Source organism: Lissotriton vulgaris, chromosome 9 (genome assembly GCF_964263255.1).
Source record: "Lissotriton vulgaris chromosome 9, aLisVul1.2, whole genome shotgun sequence".
NCBI lineage: Eukaryota > Metazoa > Chordata > Amphibia > Caudata > Salamandridae > Lissotriton > Lissotriton vulgaris.
In genome coordinates this window covers 1,218,174,239-1,218,191,622 of record NC_141697.1, presented here as the reverse complement: position 1 = coordinate 1,218,191,622, position 17,384 = coordinate 1,218,174,239, and the positions used below count along the sequence as shown (strand labels likewise).

The 17,384-nt window shown below is 49.8% G+C and overlaps 1 protein-coding gene across 1 annotated transcript in view; it reads right to left on the bottom strand.

Moving 5' to 3' along the window:
• The window catches only part of P4HTM (prolyl 4-hydroxylase, transmembrane), a 215,979-nt gene extending 202,963 nt beyond the window's left edge, over positions 1–13,016 (bottom strand). Inside the window, exon 1 of the mRNA XM_086939319.1 lies at positions 12,645–13,016. Coding sequence (XP_086795445.1) covers positions 12,645–12,950 — 306 coding nt within the window. The 5' untranslated portion in view covers positions 12,951–13,016. The remainder of the gene's footprint in view (positions 1–12,644) is intronic.
• Between the last annotated feature and the right edge of the window lie 4,368 nt (positions 13,017–17,384).

Sequence of the window (17,384 nt, the reverse complement as noted above, 5' to 3'; positions counted from 1 at the left end):
TCCAGTTAGAGGCAGACCTGACAGTGACAGTCCTGTTAGTAAGAGTCCCCGCAGTCACAGTTCCTTTAGAAACAGACCTGACTGTGACAGTCCTGTTAGTAAGAGTCCTCGCAGTCACAGTTCCTTTAGAGACAGACCTGACTGTGACAGTCCTGTTAGTAAGAGTCCTCGCAGTCACAGTTCCTTTAGAGATAGACCTGACTGTGACAGTCCTGTTAGTAAGAGTCCCCGCAGTCACAGTCCCCTTAGAGACGGGCCTGACTGTGACAGTCCTGTTAGTAAGAGTCCCCGCAGTCACAGTCCCCTTAGAGACGGGCCTGACTGTGACAGTCCTGTTAGTAAGAGTCCCCGCAGTCACAGTCCCCTTAGAGACGGGCCTGACTGTGACAGTCCTGTTAGTAAGAGTCCTCGCAGTCACAGCCCCCTTAGAGACAGCCCGGACAGTGACAGTCCTGTTAGTAAGAGTCCCCGCAGTCACAGTTCCTTTAGAGACAGACCTGACTGTGACAGTCCTGTTAGTAAGAGTCCCCGCAGTCACAGTCCCCTTAGAGACAGACCTGACTGTGACAGTCCTGTTAGTAAGAGTCCCCGCAGTCACAGTCCCCTTAGAGACTGTTAGTAAGAGTCCTCGCAGTCACAGTGCAGTTAGAAGCAGCCCTGACTGTGACAGTCCTGTTAGTAAGAGTCCCCGCAGCCACAGTTCCTTTAGAGACAGACCTGACTGTGACAGTCCTGTTAGTAAGAGTCCTCGCAGTCACAGTTCCTTTGGCATTCATGGAGTAATACGCCGCAGCAAACGCTGGTTCCTCGCGTTGCTGAAGCCGCCGGAGAATTAAGGAAGATTGTGGGACTTGAGCCACTCCTGAGACTTATACCATTTTCATTTTAATATATCTTGCTGGGCGGACACAGTGAAGATATTAAGATTTCTCGAGATTTGAGCCGAGACGGTGGCACCTACCCCACCCTCCTGGGTGGGTTGGCCGATAAGATTTGCCCTAGACTTGGCCAGGGCCTTGCAAACTAGAGTACCCATGTCCTGATGAAGCCTATATCATCTGGCTGAAACGCGACCGCGACTGCGTCGACACCTTTGGCTGTGAACGGAGTCCCTTAGTTTAATTCAAGAAAGATTTAATTTGTTCATTGATGCACCTACACAAATATAGGCTGGGTATATATGTTAACCCCCTGGTGCTTGTCGTTAGGGACTACCTTTGAGTTGTAGACTCCACTATACTTTAAGAGGAGATACATATGTAAATTGGTGTGTATATATATATATTTGTATATATGTTTTGTCTTGAGGGTACATAGAAGTGTTTTTGATATTATATATGTTGTATAGTTGTATAGAATATACATGTGATGTGTTGTATATAAATTGTTTTCTGTTGTGCCTCTCTGGCTGTCCGCCCATATATGTATATATGAACTTATAGATATTTTTCCTTGATTTAATTTGCTTATCACAAGATAATTAATTGTTTCTTGTTTGAGAATTAAAAGTGGATTAATCCCTTCAGTACCTTTTCTCTCTACTTTTTCATCCTTGGATGTCTCCTGCTCAGGTACGGGAGGGTGAGGTGGGCAGAACCCCTAACCATTTTTTCTAGACAGTTCCTTTAGAGACAGACCTGACTGTGACAGTCCTGTTAGTAAGAGTCCCCGCAGTCACAGTTCCTTTAGAGACAGACCTGACTGTGACAGTCCTGTTAGTAAGAGTCCTCGCAGTCACAGTTCCTTTAGAGACAGACCTGACTGTGACAGTCCTGTTAGTAAGAGTCCTCACAGTCACAGTTCCTTTAGAGACAGACCTAACTGTGACAGTCCTGTTAGTAAGAGTCCCCGCAGTCACAGTCCCCTTAGAGACGGGCCTGACTGTGACAGTCCTGTTAGTAAGAGTCCCCGCAGTCACAGTCCCCTTAGAGACGGGCCTGACTGTGACAGTCCTGTTAGTAAGAGTCCCCGCAGTCACAGTCCCCTTAGAGACGGGCCTGACTGTGACAGTCCTGTTAGTAAGAGTCCCCGCAGTCACAGTTCCTTTAGAGACAGACCTGGCTGTGACAGTCCTGTTAGTAAGAGTCCCCGCAGTCACAGTCCCCTTAGAGACGGGCCTGACTGTGACAGTCCTGTTAGTAAGAGTCCCCGCAGTCACAGTTCCTTTAGAGACAGACCTGGTTGTGACAATCCTGTTAGTAAGAGTCCCCGCAGTCACAGTCCCCTTAGAGACGGGCCTGACTGTGACAGTCCTGTTAGTAAGAGTCCCCGCAGTCACAGTTCCTTTAGAGACAGACCTGGCTGTGACAGTCCTGTTAGTAAGAGTCCTCGCAGTCACAGTCCTGTTAGAGACAGACCTGACTGTGACAGTCCTGTTAGTAAGAGTCCTCGCAGTCACAGTTCCTTTAGAGACAGACCTGACTGTGACAGTCCTGTTAGTAAGAGTCCTCGCAGTCACAGTTCCTTTAGAGACAGACCTGGCTGTGACAGTCCTGTTAGTAAGAGTCCTCGCAGTCACAGTTCCTTTAGAGACAGACCTGACTGTGACAGTCCTGTTAGAAAGAGTCCCCGCAGTCACAGTCCAGTTAGAGGCAGACCTGACTGTGACAGTCCTGTTAGTAAGAGTCCTCGCAGTCACAGTTCCTTTAGAGACAGACCTGACTGTGACAGTCCTGTTAGTAAGAGTCCCCGCAGTCACAGCCCCCTTAGAGACAGCCCGGACAGTGACAGTCCTGTTAGTAAGAGTCCCCGCAGTCACAATTCCTTTAGAGACAGACCTGACTGTGACAGTCCTGTTAGTAAGAGTCCTCGCAGTCACAGTCCAGTTAGAGACGGGCCTGATTGTGACAGTCCTGTTAGTAAGAGTCCTCGCAGTCACAGCCCCCTTAGAGACAGCCCGGACAGTGACAGTCCTGTTAGTAAGAGTCCCCGCAGTCACAGTCCCCTTAGAGACAACCCGGACAGTGACAGTCCTGTTAGTAAGAGTCCCCGCAGTCACAGTCCCCTTAGAGACCACCCAGACAGTGACAGTCCTGTTAGGAAGAGTTCTCGCAGTCACAGTCCCGTTAGATGCAGCCCTGACTGTGACAGTCCTGTTAGTAAGAGTCCCCGCAGTCACAGTGCCGTTAGAGGCAGCCCTGACTGTGACAGTCCTGTTAGGAAGAGTCCCCGCAGTCACAGTCCCCTTAGAGACGGGCCTGACTGTGACAGTCCTGTTAGTAAGAGTCCCCGCAGTCACAGTCCCCTTAGAGACAGACCTGGCTGTGACAATCCTGTTAGTAAGAGTCCCCGCAGTCACAGTCCCCTTAGAGACGGGCCTGACTGTGACAGTCCTGTTAGTAAGAGTCCCCGCAGTCACAGTTCCTTTAGAGACAGACCTGGCTGTGACAATCCTGTTAGTAAGAGTCCTCGCAGTCACAGTCCTGTTAGAGACAGTCCTGACTGTGACAGTCCTGTTAGGAAGAGTCCCCGCAGTCACAACCCCCTTAGAGACAGCCCGGACAGTGACAGTACTGTTAGTAAGAGTCCCCGCAGTCACAGTTCCTTTAGAGACAGACCTGACTGTGACAGTCCTGTTAGTAAGAGTCCCCGCAGTCACAGTCCCCTTAGAGACGGGCCTGACTGTGACAGTCCTGTTAGTAAGAGTCCCCTCAGTCACAGTTCCTTTAGAGAAACCTGAGTGTGACAGTCCTGTTAGTAAGAGTCCCTGCAGTCACACAGACCTGATTGTGACAGTCCTGTTAGAAAGAGTCCCCGCAGTCACAGTCCAGTTAGAGGCAGACCTGACAGTGACAGTCCTGTTAGTAAGAGTCCCCGCAGTCACAGTTCCTTTAGAAACAGACCTGACTGTGACAGTCCTGTTAGTAAGAGTCCTCGCAGTCACAGTTCCTTTAGAGACAGACCTGACTGTGACAGTCCTGTTAGTAAGAGTCCTCGCAGTCACAGTTCCTTTAGAGATAGACCTGACTGTGACAGTCCTGTTAGTAAGAGTCCCCGCAGTCACAGTCCCCTTAGAGACGGGCCTGACTGTGACAGTCCTGTTAGTAAGAGTCCCCGCAGTCACAGTCCCCTTAGAGACGGGCCTGACTGTGACAGTCCTGTTAGTAAGAGTCCCCGCAGTCACAGTCCCCTTAGAGACGGGCCTGACTGTGACAGTCCTGTTAGTAAGAGTCCCCGCAGTCACAGTCCCCTTAGAGACAGACCTGGCTGTGACAGTCCTGTTAGTAAGAGTCCCCGCAGTCACAGTTCCTTTAGAGACAGACCTGGCTGTGACAATCCTGTTAGTAAGAGTCCTCGCAGTCACAGTCCTGTTAGAGACAGTCCTGACTGCGACAGTCCTGTTAGGAAGAGTCCCCGCAGTCACAATCCCCTTAGAGACAGCCCGGACAGTGACAGTACTGTTAGTAAGAGTCCCCGCAGTCACAGTTCCTTTAGAGACAGACCTGACTGTGACAGTCCTGTTAGTAAGAATCCTCGCAGTCACAGTTCCTTTAGAGACAGACCTGACTGTGACAGTCCTGTTAGGAAGAGTCCCCGCAGTCACAGCCCCCTTAGAGACAGCCCGGACAGTGACAGTACTGTTAGTAAGAGTCCCCGCAGTCACAGTTCCTTTAGAGACAGACCTGACTGTGAAAGTCCTGTTAGTAAGAGTCCTCGCAGTCACAGTCCTGTTAGAGACAGACCTGACTGTGACAGTCCTGTTAGTAAGAGTCCTCGCAGTCACAGTTCCTTTAGAGACAGACCTGACTGTGACAGTCCTGTTAGTAAGAGTCCTCGCAGTCACAGTTCCTTTAGAGACAGACCTGACTGTGACAGTCCTGTTAGAAAGAGTCCCCGCAGTCACAGTCTAGTTAGAGGCAGACCTGACTGTGACAGTCCTGTTAGTAAGAGTCCTCGCAGTCACAGTTTCTTTAGAGACAGACCTGACTGTGACAGTCCTGTTAGTAAGAGTCCCCGCAGTCACAGTTCCTTTAGAGACAGACCTGACTGTGACAGTCCTGTTAGTAAGAGTCCTCGCAGTCACAGTCCCGTTAGAGACGGGCCTGACTGTGACAGTCCTGTTAGTAAGAGTCCTCGCAGTCACAGCCCCCTTAGAGACAGCCCGGACAGTGACAGTCCTGTTAGTAAGAGTCCCCGCAGTCACAGTCCCCTTAGAGACAACCCGGACAGTGACAGTCCTGTTAGTAAGAGTCCCCGCAGTCACAGTTCCTTTAGAGACAGACCTGACTGTGACAGTCCTGTTAGTAAGAGTCCTCGCAGTCACAGTCCAGTTAGAGACGGGCCTGACTGTGACAGTCCTGTTAGTAAGAGTCCTCGCAGTCACAGCCCCCTTAGAGACAGCCCGGACAGTGACAGTCCTGTTAGTAAGAGTCCCCGCAGTCACAGTCCCCTTAGAGACCACCCGGACAGTGACAGTCCTGTTAGGAAGAGTTCTCGCAGTCACAGTCCCGTTAGAGGCAGCCCTGACTGTGACAGTCCTGTTAGTAAGAGTCCCCGCAGTCACAGTGCCGTTAGAGGCAGCCCTGACTGTGACAGTCCTGTTAGGAAGAGTCCCCGCAGTCACAGTCCCCTTAGAGACGGGCCTGACTGTGACAGTCCTGTTAGTAAGAGTCCCCGCAGTCACAGTCCCCTTAGAGACGGGCCTGACTGTGACAGTCCTGTTAGTAAGAGTCCTGCAGTCACAGTCCCATTAGAGAAACCTGAGTGTGACAGTCCTGTTAGTAAGAGTCCCTGCAGTCACACAGACCTGACTGTGACAGTCCTGTTAGAAAGAGTCCCCGCAGTCACAGTCCTCTTAGAGACAGCCCGGACAGTGACAGTCCTGTTAGTAAGAGTCCCCGCAGTCACAGTTCCTTTAGAAACAGACCTGACTGTGACAGTCCTGTTAGTAAGAGTCCTCGCAGTCACAGTTCCTTTAGAGACAGACCTGACTGTGACAGTCCTGTTAGTAAGAGTCCCCGCAGTCACAGTCCCCTTAGAGACGGGCCTGACTGTGACAGTCCTGTTGGTAAGAGTCCCCGCAGTCACAGTCCCCTTAGAGACGGGCCTGACTGTGACAGTCCTGTTAGTAAGAGTCCCCGCAGTCACAGCCCCCTTAGAGACAGACCTGACTGTGACAGTCCTGTTAGTAAGAGTCCCCGCAGTCACAGTCCCCTTAGAGACAGGCCTGACTGTGACAGTCCTGTTAGTAAGAGTCCCCGCAGTCACAGTCCCCTCAGAGACGGGCCTGACTGTGACAGTCCTGTTAGGAAGAGTCCCCGCAGTCACAGTCCTCTTAGAGACGGGCCTGACTGTGACAGTCCTGTTAGTAAGAGTCCCCGCAGTCACAGCCCCCTTAGAGACAGACCTGACTGTGACAGTCCTGTTAGTAAGAGTCCCCGCAGTCACAGCCCCCTTAGAGACAGACCTGACTGTGACAGTCCTGTTAGTAAGAGTCCCCGCAGTCACAGTTCCTTTAGAGACAGACCTGGCTGTGACAATCCTGTTAGTAAGAGTCCTCGCAGTCACAGTCCTGTTAGAGACAGTCCTGACTGTGACAGTCCTGTTAGGAAGAGTCCCCGCAGTCACAACCCCCTTAGAGACAGCCCGGACAGTGACAGTACTGTTAGTAAGAGTCCCCGCAGTCACAGTTCCTTTAGAGACAGACCTGACTGACAGTCCTGTTAGTAAGAGTCCCCGCAGTCACAGTCCCCTTAGAGACGGGCCTGACTGTGACAGTCCTGTTAGTAAGAGTCCCCTCAGTCACAGTTCCTTTAGAGACAGACCGGACAGTGACAGTCCTGTTAGTAAGAGTCCTCGCAGTACCCAGTCCCCTTAGAGACGGGCCTGACTGTGACAGTCCTGTTAGTAAGAGTCCTGCAGTCACAGTCCCATTAGAGAAACCTGAGTGTGACAGTCCTGTTAGTAAGAGTCCCTGCAGTCACACAGACCTGATTGTGACAGTCCTGTTAGAAAGAGTCCCCGCAGTCACAGTCCAGTTAGAGGCAGACCTGACTGTGACAGTCCTGTTAGGAAGAGTGCCGCAAGTCACAGCCCCCTTAGAGACAGCCCGGACAGTGACAGTCCTGTTAGTAAGAGTCCCCGCAGTCACAGTTCCTTTAGAAACAGACCTGACTGTGACAGTCCTGTTAGTAAGAGTCCTCGCAGTCACAGTTCCTTTAGAGACAGACCTGACTGTGACAGTCCTGTTAGTAAGAGTCCTCGCAGTCACAGTTCCTTTAGAGATAGACCTGACTGTGACAGTCCTGTTAGTAAGAGTCCCCGCAGTCACAGTCCCCTTAGAGACGGGCCTGACTGTGACAGTCCTGTTAGTAAGAGTCCCCGCAGTCACAGTCCCCTTAGAGACGGGCCTGACTGTGACAGTCCTGTTAGTAAGAGTCCCCGCAGTCACAGTCCCCTTAGAGACGGGCCTGACTGTGACAGTCCTGTTAGTAAGAGTCCCCGCAGTCACAGTCCCCTTAGAGACAGACCTGGCTGTGACAGTCCTGTTAGTAAGAGTCCCCGCAGTCACAGTTCCTTTAGAGACAGACCTGGCTGTGACAATCCTGTTAGTAAGAGTCCTCGCAGTCACAGTCCTGTTAGAGACAGTCCTGACTGCGACAGTCCTGTTAGGAAGAGTCCCCGCAGTCACAACCCCCATAGAGACAGCCCGGACAGTGACAGTACTGTTAGTAAGAGTCCCCGCAGTCACAGTTCCTTTAGAGACAGACCTGACTGTGACAGTCCTGTTAGTAAGAGTCCTCGCAGTCACAGTTCCTTTAGAGACAGACCTGACTGTGACAGTCCTGTTAGGAAGAGTCCCCGCAGTCACAGCCCCCTTAGAGACAGCCCGGACAGTGACAGTACTGTTAGTAAGAGTCCCCGCAGTCACAGTTCCTTTAGAGACAGACCTGACTGTGAAAGTCCTGTTAGTAAGAGTCCTCGCAGTCACAGTCCTGTTAGAGACAGACCTGACTGTGACAGTCCTGTTAGTAAGAGTCCTCGCAGTCACAGTTCCTTTAGAGACAGACCTGACTGTGACAGTCCTGTTAGTAAGAGTCCTCGCAGTCACAGTTCCTTTAGAGACAGACCTGGCTGTGACAGTCCTGTTAGTAAGAGTCCTCGCAGTCACAGTTCCTTTAGAGACAGACCTGACTGTGACAGTCCTGTTAGAAAGAGTCCCCGCAGTCACAGTCTAGTTAGAGGCAGACCTGACTGTGACAGTCCTGTTAGTAAGAGTCCTCGCAGTCACAGTTCCTTTAGAGACAGACCTGACTGTGACAGTCCTGTTAGTAAGAGTCCCCGCAGTCACAGCCCCCTTAGAGACAGCCCGGACAGTGACAGTCCTGTTAGTAAGAGTCCCCGCAGTCACAGTTCCTTTAGAGACAGACCTGACTGTGACAGTCCTGTTAGTAAGAGTCCTCGCAGTCACAGTCCAGTTAGAGACGGGCCTGACTGTGACAGTCCTGTTAGTAAGAGTCCTCGCAGTCACAGTTCCTTTAGAGACAGACCTGACTGTGACAGTCCTGTTAGGAAGAGTCCCCGCAGTCACAGCCCCCTTAGAGACAGCCCGGACAGTGACAGTACTGTTAGTAAGAGTCCTCGCAGTCACAGTCCTGTTAGAGACAGACCTGACTGTGACAGTCCTGTTAGTAAGAGTCCTCGCAGTCACAGTTCCTTTAGAGACAGACCTGACTGTGACAGTCCTGTTAGTAAGAGTCCTCGCAGTCACAGTTCCTTTAGAGACAGACCTGGCTGTGACAGTCCTGTTAGTAAGAGTCCTCGCAGTCACAGTTCCTTTAGAGACAGACCTGACTGTGACAGTCCTGTTAGAAAGAGTCCCCGCAGTCACAGTCTAGTTAGAGGCAGACCTGACTGTGACAGTCCTGTTAGTAAGAGTCCCCGCAGTCACAGTCCCCTTAGAGACAGACCTGGCTGTGACAGTCCTGTTAGTAAGAGTCCCCGCAGTCACAGTTCCTTTAGAGACAGACCTGGCTGTGACAGTCCTGTTAGTAAGAGTCCTCGCAGTCACAGTTCCTTTAGAGACAGACCTGACTGTGACAGTCCTGTTAGGAAGAGTCCCCGCAGTCACAGCCCCCTTAGAGACAGCCCGGACAGTGACAGTCCTGTTAGTAAGAGTCCCCGCAGTCACAGTTCCTTTAGAGACAGACCTGACTGTGACAGTCCTGTTAGTAAGAGTCCTCGCAGTCACAGTCCAGTTAGAGACGGGCCTGACTGTGACAGTCCTGTTAGTAAGAGTCCTCGCAGTCACAGTTCCTTTAGAGACAGACCTGACTGTGACAGTCCTGTTAGGAAGAGTCCCCGCAGTCACAGCCCCCTTAGAGACAGCCCGGACAGTGACAGTACTGTTAGTAAGAGTCCCCGCAGTCACAGTTCCTTTAGAGACAGACCTGACTGTGAAAGTCCTGTTAGTAAGAGTCCTCGCAGTCACAGTCCTGTTAGAGACAGACCTGACTGTGACAGTCCTGTTAGTAAGAGTCCTCGCAGTCACAGTTCCTTTAGAGACAGACCTGACTGTGACAGTCCTGTTAGTAAGAGTCCTCGCAGTCACAGTTCCTTTAGAGACAGACCTGGCTGTGACAGTCCTGTTAGTAAGAGTCCTCGCAGTCACAGTTCCTTTAGAGACAGACCTGACTGTGACAGTCCTGTTAGAAAGAGTCCCCGCAGTCACAGTCTAGTTAGAGGCAGACCTGACTGTGACAGTCCTGTTAGTAAGAGTCCCCGCAGTCACAGTCCCCTTAGAGACAGACCTGGCTGTGACAGTCCTGTTAGTAAGAGTCCCCGCAGTCACAGTTCCTTTAGAGACAGACCTGGCTGTGACAATCCTGTTAGTAAGAGTCCTCGCAGTCACAGTCCTGTTAGAGACAGTCCTGACTGCGACAGTCCTGTTAGGAAGAGTCCCCGCAGTCACAACCCCCTTAGAGACAGCCCGGACAGTGACAGTACTGTTAGTAAGAGTCCCCGCAGTCACAGTTCCTTTAGAGACAGACCTGACTGTGACAGTCCTGTTAGTAAGAGTCTCCGCAGTCACAGTTCCTTTAGAGACAGACCTGACTGTGACAGTCCTGTTAGGAAGAGTCCCCGCAGTCACAGCCCCCTTAGAGACAGCCCGGACAGTGACAGTACTGTTAGTAAGAGTCCCCGCAGTCACAGTTCCTTTAGAGACAGACCTGGCTGTGAAAGTCCTGTTAGTAAGAGTCCTCGCAGTCACAGTCCTGTTAGAGACAGACCTGACTGTGACAGTCCTGTTAGTAAGAGTCCTCGCAGTCACAGTTCCTTTAGAGACAGACCTGACTGTGACAGTCCTGTTAGTAAGAGTCCTCGCAGTCACAGTTCCTTTAGAGACAGACCTGGCTGTGACAGTCCTGTTAGTAAGAGTCCTCGCAGTCACAGTTCCTTTAGAGACAGACCTGACTGTGACAGTCCTGTTAGAAAGAGTCCCCGCAGTCACAGTCTAGTTAGAGGCAGACCTGACTGTGACAGTCCTGTTAGTAAGAGTCCTCGCAGTCACAGTTCCTTTAGAGACAGACCTGACTGTGACAGTCCTGTTAGTAAGAGTCCCCGCAGTCACAGCCCCCTTCGAGACAGCCCGGACAGTGACAGTCCTGTTAGTAAGAGTCCCCGCAGTCACAGTTCCTTTAGAGACAGACCTGACTGTGACAGTCCTGTTAGTAAGAGTCCTCGCAGTCACAGTCCAGTTAGAGACGGGCCTGACTGTGACAGTCCTGTTAGTAAGAGTCCTCGCAGTCACAGCCCCCTTAGAGACAGCCCGGACAGTGACAGTCCTGTTAGTAAGAGTCCCCGCAGTCACAGTCCCCTTAGAGACAACCCGGACAGTGACAGTCCTGTTAGTAAGAGTCCCCGCAGTCACAGCCCCCTTAGAGACAGCCCGGACAGTGACAGTCCTGTTAGTAAGAGTCCCCGCAGTCACAGTTCCTTTAGAGACAGACCTGACTGTGACAGTCCTGTTAGTAAGAGTCCTCGCAGTCACAGTCCAGTTAGAGACGGGCCTGACTGTGACAGTCCTGTTAGTAAGAGTCCTCGCAGTCACAGCCCCCTTAGAGACAGCCCGGACAGTGACAGTCCTGTTAGTAAGAGTCCCTGCAGTCACAGTCCCCTTAGAGACAACCCGGACAGTGACAGTCCTGTTAGTAAGAGTCCCCGCAGTCACAGTTCCTTTAGAGACAGACCTGACTGTGACAGTCCTGTTAGTAAGAGTCCTCGCAGTCACAGTCCAGTTAGAGACGGGCCTGACTGTGACAGTCCTGTTAGTAAGAGTCCTCGCAGTCACAGCCCCCTTAGAGACAGCCCGGACAGTGACAGTCCTGTTAGTAAGAGTCCCCGCAGTCACAGTCCCCTTAGAGACCACCCGGACAGTGACAGTCCTGTTAGGAAGAGTTCTCGCAGTCACAGTCCCGTTAGAGGCAGCCCTGACTGTGACAGTCCTGTTAGTAAGAGTCCCCGCAGTCACAGTGCCGTTAGAGGCAGCCCTGACTGTGACAGTCCTGTTAGGAAGAGTCCCCGCAGTCACAGTCCCCTTAGAGACGGGCCTGACTGTGACAGTCCTGTTAGTAAGAGTCCCCGCAGTCACAGTCCCCTTAGAGACGGGCCTGACTGTGACAGTCCTGTTAGTAAGAGTCCTGCAGTCACAGTCCCATTAGAGAAACCTGAGTGTGACAGTCCTGTTAGTAAGAGTCCCTGCAGTCACACAGACCTGACTGTGACAGTCCTGTTAGAAAGAGTCCCCGCAGTCACAGTCCAGTTAGAGGCAGACCTGACTGTGACAGTCCTGTTAGGAAGAGTCCCGCAAGTCACAGCCCCCTTAGAGACAGCCCGGACAGTGACAGTCCTGTTAGTAAGAGTCCCCGCAGTCACAGTTCCTTTAGAAACAGACCTGACTGTGACAGTCCTGTTAGTAAGAGTCCCCGCAGTCACAGTCCCCTTAGAGACGGGCCTGACTGTGACAGTCCTGTTGGTAAGAGTCCCCGCAGTCACAGCCCCCTTAGAGACAGACCTGACTGTGACAGTCCTGTTAGTAAGAGTCCCCGCAGTCACAGCCCCCTTAGAGACAGACCTGACTGTGACAGTCCTGTTAGTAAGAGTCCCCGCAGTCACAGCCCCCTTAGAGACAGACCTGACTTTGACAGTCCTGTTAGTAAGAGTCCCCGCAGTCACAGTCCCCTTAGAGACGGGCCTGACTGTGACAGTCCTGTTAGTAAGAGTCCCCGCAGTCACAGTCCCCTTAGAGACGGGCCTGACTGTGACAGTCCTGTTAGTAAGAGTCCCCGCAGTCACAGTCCCCTTAGAGACGGGCCTGACTGTGACAGTCCTGTTAGTAAGAGTCCCCGCAGTCACAGTCCCCTTAGAGACGGGCCTGACTGTGACAGTCCTGTTAGTAAGAGTCCCCGCAGTCACAGCCCCCTTAGAGACAGACCTGACTGTGACAGTCCTGTTAGTAAGAGTCCCCGCAGTCACAGCCCCCTTAGAGACGGGCCTGGTCTGTGATAGCCCCCTCGGCCATCCAGGTGGTCCCCCAGCTCTCACCTTGATGCCCTCCAGGCGGTACCACAGCCCCCCCCCCCCCCCCAGGCCTCACCTTGATGCCCCCTACCTTCCAGGCGGTGCCACATCCCCCTCAGCCTCACCTTGATGCCCTCCAGGCGGTGCAGGCTGCTGGCCCCGCTGCGCGCCCGCTCGGGCCGGCTCTGCCCCGGGGCCCCGTCCCCCTCGGACGGGGCCCCCCTGGCCCCCGGCTCGCCCCCGTTGTTCCAGTGCACGTAGAGCAGGAGCGCGATGACGTTGATGATGTAGAGGTGCACGAAGACCATCACCACCACGAAGTAGGAGCGCGAGCAGACGCTGCTCTTCTGCATGCCGGGCCGGCCCGGGGGCAGCTCCAGCGGCCCCCGGGGTCCGCGGGGGCCTTCGCCGGCCTCGTGCGGGAGCTCCATCCTGCCCTCGGGGCCCGGGCGCCCTGGCTGCCGCAGCGCCTGCTGTTGCCCCTGGAGACGGGGCCACCGCTGACAGCGGGGCGGAGCGCGGAGATGGAAAGAGGACTGAGCTCCTGCCGGGAGCGCGAGAGCAGCAGCGCGCGCGCTGGTGGGCCTCAGGCGACCCTGAAAGCGCGGCCATCTCGAAAGAGAGCGGAGACAGGGCGGTCCTCCAGCGCGCTTGAGATGCCTCTCTTGTTTTCACATCAAAGTACATTTTTACTAAATGTCACCTTCTCTTCAGTACATTTTTCATTGTTTGTGGTGTTATGCGTTTTGTAAAACATTAAAATATTTTGGTATCAAACTAACAAACAATTTATTTTCTCAAAGCAGTAATATTTACATTGAGGATTTTTCTGTTTTAAAAGTTTAAAATTTATAGCGGACGTCAAAAGTTAGGGCCTCACTTATTGAAACTATAGCTCGTCTAAGATGGCCGTCTCGCCTCCGTCCTCCCTTACATAGATATGACGGAGTTTTTTACGTGTATGACTGACGGCCTAGTTCGTTATTCAGCCGGGTTTTTACCCGCCACGTCTTGTTTAAATCGTAAACCTCTCGGAGCCGGTCTGTTTTGGTCACGTGACAACTGTCATTGTCAGGTACCGTTTTTTTTTTTAAACCTACCTCAATTAATCGAGTTATTATATATTTTTTAAAGAAACTTTCAGGATTTATATGTATATTACATTCACTGGGGGAAAACAAAGGTTACAACAATGACAGAGTTAGGTTCACATTTTACCCTTACTAAAACCATAGAAATTCAGCAGTTATAGTTATTCTTATGTTAAAACGCCCAAACTCATGGCCTGAAGTTACTTAATTGCACGAGTTATTGTTTCTTTAGAAAAGTCTAGCTATATGAATTTCTATGGTTCTGTGTGGGTAAAACGTGAACTTAACTATAACGTCCCTGTAACCTTTACTTTTTTACTGCAGTTGTAGCACAAACCGTACGGAACATCAACGCTCACCCGCCTACACTTGCTCAAGAAGAAATAGAATAACTTTAGTACGCCGATGACATTGTCTTATTGAGCCAAATGCCAATAGGACTTCAGCGAAGTATGGACGCCCTAAACACTTACATGGACAGAAATGGGTTAGAGCTAAACCTGAAGGAAACCAAAGTGGTTTGGTTGGTAGACTTGAAGAACAAGAAGTACACCTGGTTTGTGGGAGGGAACACAGTCAAGGAAGTTAAGTCATATAACTACTTAGGATTCATCATGGAGCATCAAATGAAAGGCAATCAACACATAGAAACAATGCAGGCAAACGCACAATCTTTAAACTACGGATTCAAAACTTTAAAAACGAAATTGAGCTGTCCTTCATTTGACCATCTTTTAACAGTGATGAGTGCTCAGTTAATGCCAACAGTGACTTTCGGTATGGAAACACTGAAAGGACGCGCAGAAGGCATCTTAAATAAAATCCAAACAAGAGTATATAAATCTGTGTTCAGCATCACAAAAAACTGCACCTCCAGCACAGGTGCGTTTATGGTTTGGACTGCTGAACCAAAAATACCATTGTAAAGGATTCTTTATAAATCTATGCTGGAGACTACACTCGTCGGAAAGAGGGTCCATCAACCACATGTGCTGGAAGGAAAAAGAGGAGCAAACACAGCCAAATAAACAAGCACTGGCGTTGCCAATAGGTCTCGCAGTAGGAAAGTTTGAGCTATTGGTTTTCTAAATGACATTTTATTTTTTTTGTGATTTACAATGCCCATATTTTTAACTTCTCGCATTAGGAAAGTTTGAGTGATTGGTATTGTAAATTACACTTTTTTAATTTATGTGTTGGTTTTGAAAATAGCAAAATTAATAGCTTTGTCAGTTACAATGTCAATAGTTGTAACTTTCGCAAATGTGACACCTATAGCATTTGTAATGCAATGTGTGTTGTATTTACGTGACTTAGATGTATTGATATTACAAATAACAATGGCTTTTAATTTTGTAAATAATTAATACTTAAATAATGGCAATAGCTTAAACGTTTGTAAATAAATTTTGTGAAGATTATGTTCAGTGTATTTTATTGTGACGAAAATCCAAGAACATTGCATTTGCACCTACACACACATATGTGTTGTAGCGCTGAGTGGTGTGAGGGTGAGGGGGTGTGAGGGTGTGAGGCTGAGTGAGGGTGAGAGGGTTGTGAGGGGGGTGAGGGGGTGAGGGGGTGAGGGGGTGTGGGGGTGTGGGGGTGTGGGGGTGAGGGGGTGTGAGGGTGGGTGAGGGTGTGACGGTTAAAAACAATTATTAGCCACCCCTAAAAAGGAAACTTTGGAAGTGGTCACCACACTGCCATTCTTATCCATTCCCACAACAGCGCAGCCTATGTACTGTGTGAGCATTCTAGTGGAGGAACCCTTTAAGGAGCGAGCCACTTTGTTATGAAGGTGACTGTTTGCATGTTTATAATGAAGACTGGAGAAGACTCAGCTTTCAGAGATGCCATGTAGGACGGATAGATGGACTTTTTAGCATGCATCCAATTATTATTTAAGAAGATGTTTTGCAAGTTGCATTTCAGTTGCTGGGCAGTCGTTTACCTGGGATAAAAGACAGCTGCTCAAAGTCGGTTCCTCTTGTCTCCGAATCATGGCCCTTTTATCCTTGGTGGGTGGTTTGTAATTATTAAGGTTTATTTTTCCCACAAGGTATGTTTCCTGCGTGGGTAACTCGCAGTTTTTGGAGTTCATTTCCATGCCTGATAAAGCTATCCGAGATGCTGTACGTTGGATAGGCTCTGTCCCACTGGTAGGTACTCTGACAACAGCATGTTAGTGTGCCACTGCTGGAATTGAAGGTCAAAGGTATAAGGAGAGTGCAATATGAACTCGGACAATACAGGAATGAATACATAGGTGCTAAAATGGCTTCTATGGAGTAGCAGATTGATATTTGTTTCTCACCATCTTCCTGGTGCGAAGTAAAGGTTGTTTTTTTTAGCTTGTGCATTTGAAAACAGAGTTTGGAACCAGATGAGACTCCTTTGGATTTTAGTTTAGAGCCTGATTTTTGTTGTCATTGGTTTTTCAGTCAGTGAAAGAATTTTTTTAAAGCACTTAACTTGGTTTGCTATTCAGTGAGCATTAATGTGCTGGGTAGAAGTATAAACCATAACCTTGGTTGTTCTGGTGTCTGTGAAGTCAATAAATTGTACACCATCAAATTTATTTCCTAATGATAATAAACTGAATCCTTGGTGGCAACTGTTTTCAGTCAGTTTGCAAAAGTAGGCATTCCTGTACTTGCATGGCTGTGCCAATGTCTATTGTCACAACATTCAAGGTGCCAAACTCCTCTGCAGTTGGGAGCCGCTGAAAGGCATCAGATTTAGAGTTTTAGTAGATCGCAGGGTCGAACTCTATACTTCAAATGAAAGTGGTGCTTGTGAATCCAGGAAATGTAACATTGCAAGCTGGTTTAGATGTTTTAGCATGCTTCACCATGTGAGGGGCGGCTCCTTTTCGCTAATAACATTTTTTAGTAAACCTACATGTCAACCTTTCTGTGTGTCCTTATTTCCCTCTCTGGGTAGCTTTCTACGTGGACACGTGATTGATTTAACACCCCAGGCTAGCTTTGAAAATGGAGCCGACTGTGTCCAGGGAGCAGGGGATGTGCCCAGCCCCCAGTGTTGCACGCAGTATATCTTGTCTGTCCACTGTTTGGCAGCAGACCTCGACTGTCTAAAAGGACCATCGGAGTGACTTGTTTTCTCAACCAAGCTCCTTACGTAAATAACGCACCCCGTGTTCTCCATTGTAACTTGCCTGGTGGAGTATTACCTACCCAGTAAAAGGGCCATTTGTAATTGGTGATTAAGTTGTTTGGTTCCTAAACAGCTGTTTTTCATTTGAGGTAGAAAATTGAATCCAAGTGGAACACATTTTAAAAACAAGTAGGCAAGCCGCATCTTTGGGCAACCTAATGAAAGGCAAAATGCTTTCTCGACCTCAGCAAACGTATTACGATGTAAAATAGTTTTAAAACAAATTAGGAAACTACTCTCTCAATAAAGCTCAGAGTTGACTTTATTTGCCATGAAAATTAAAGTCTAAGCTTATGCAGAAATCTAAACAAGAGAATGAAACGTTTACAGAAAACGTCTGCAGTAAATAACCTTCCCTGCACTGAGATTAATTTTAAACACAGCGAAGACAAAGTGCAATCCAACTGAGGGGGGGCAAAATAATGCAGCAAACATCCGATCTTAATCCAACCAAAAAAAAAAAAAACAGCTTGCCGATTTCGATTACTGGCACGTTTATATACAGTGCTGCTCAGAATTGTAAATGCAGCTTTGTGAGAGGTGGTAGGACCAACAACCGTGTTAGGCGACAGGCAGAGGCCACGCGCGGCGGAC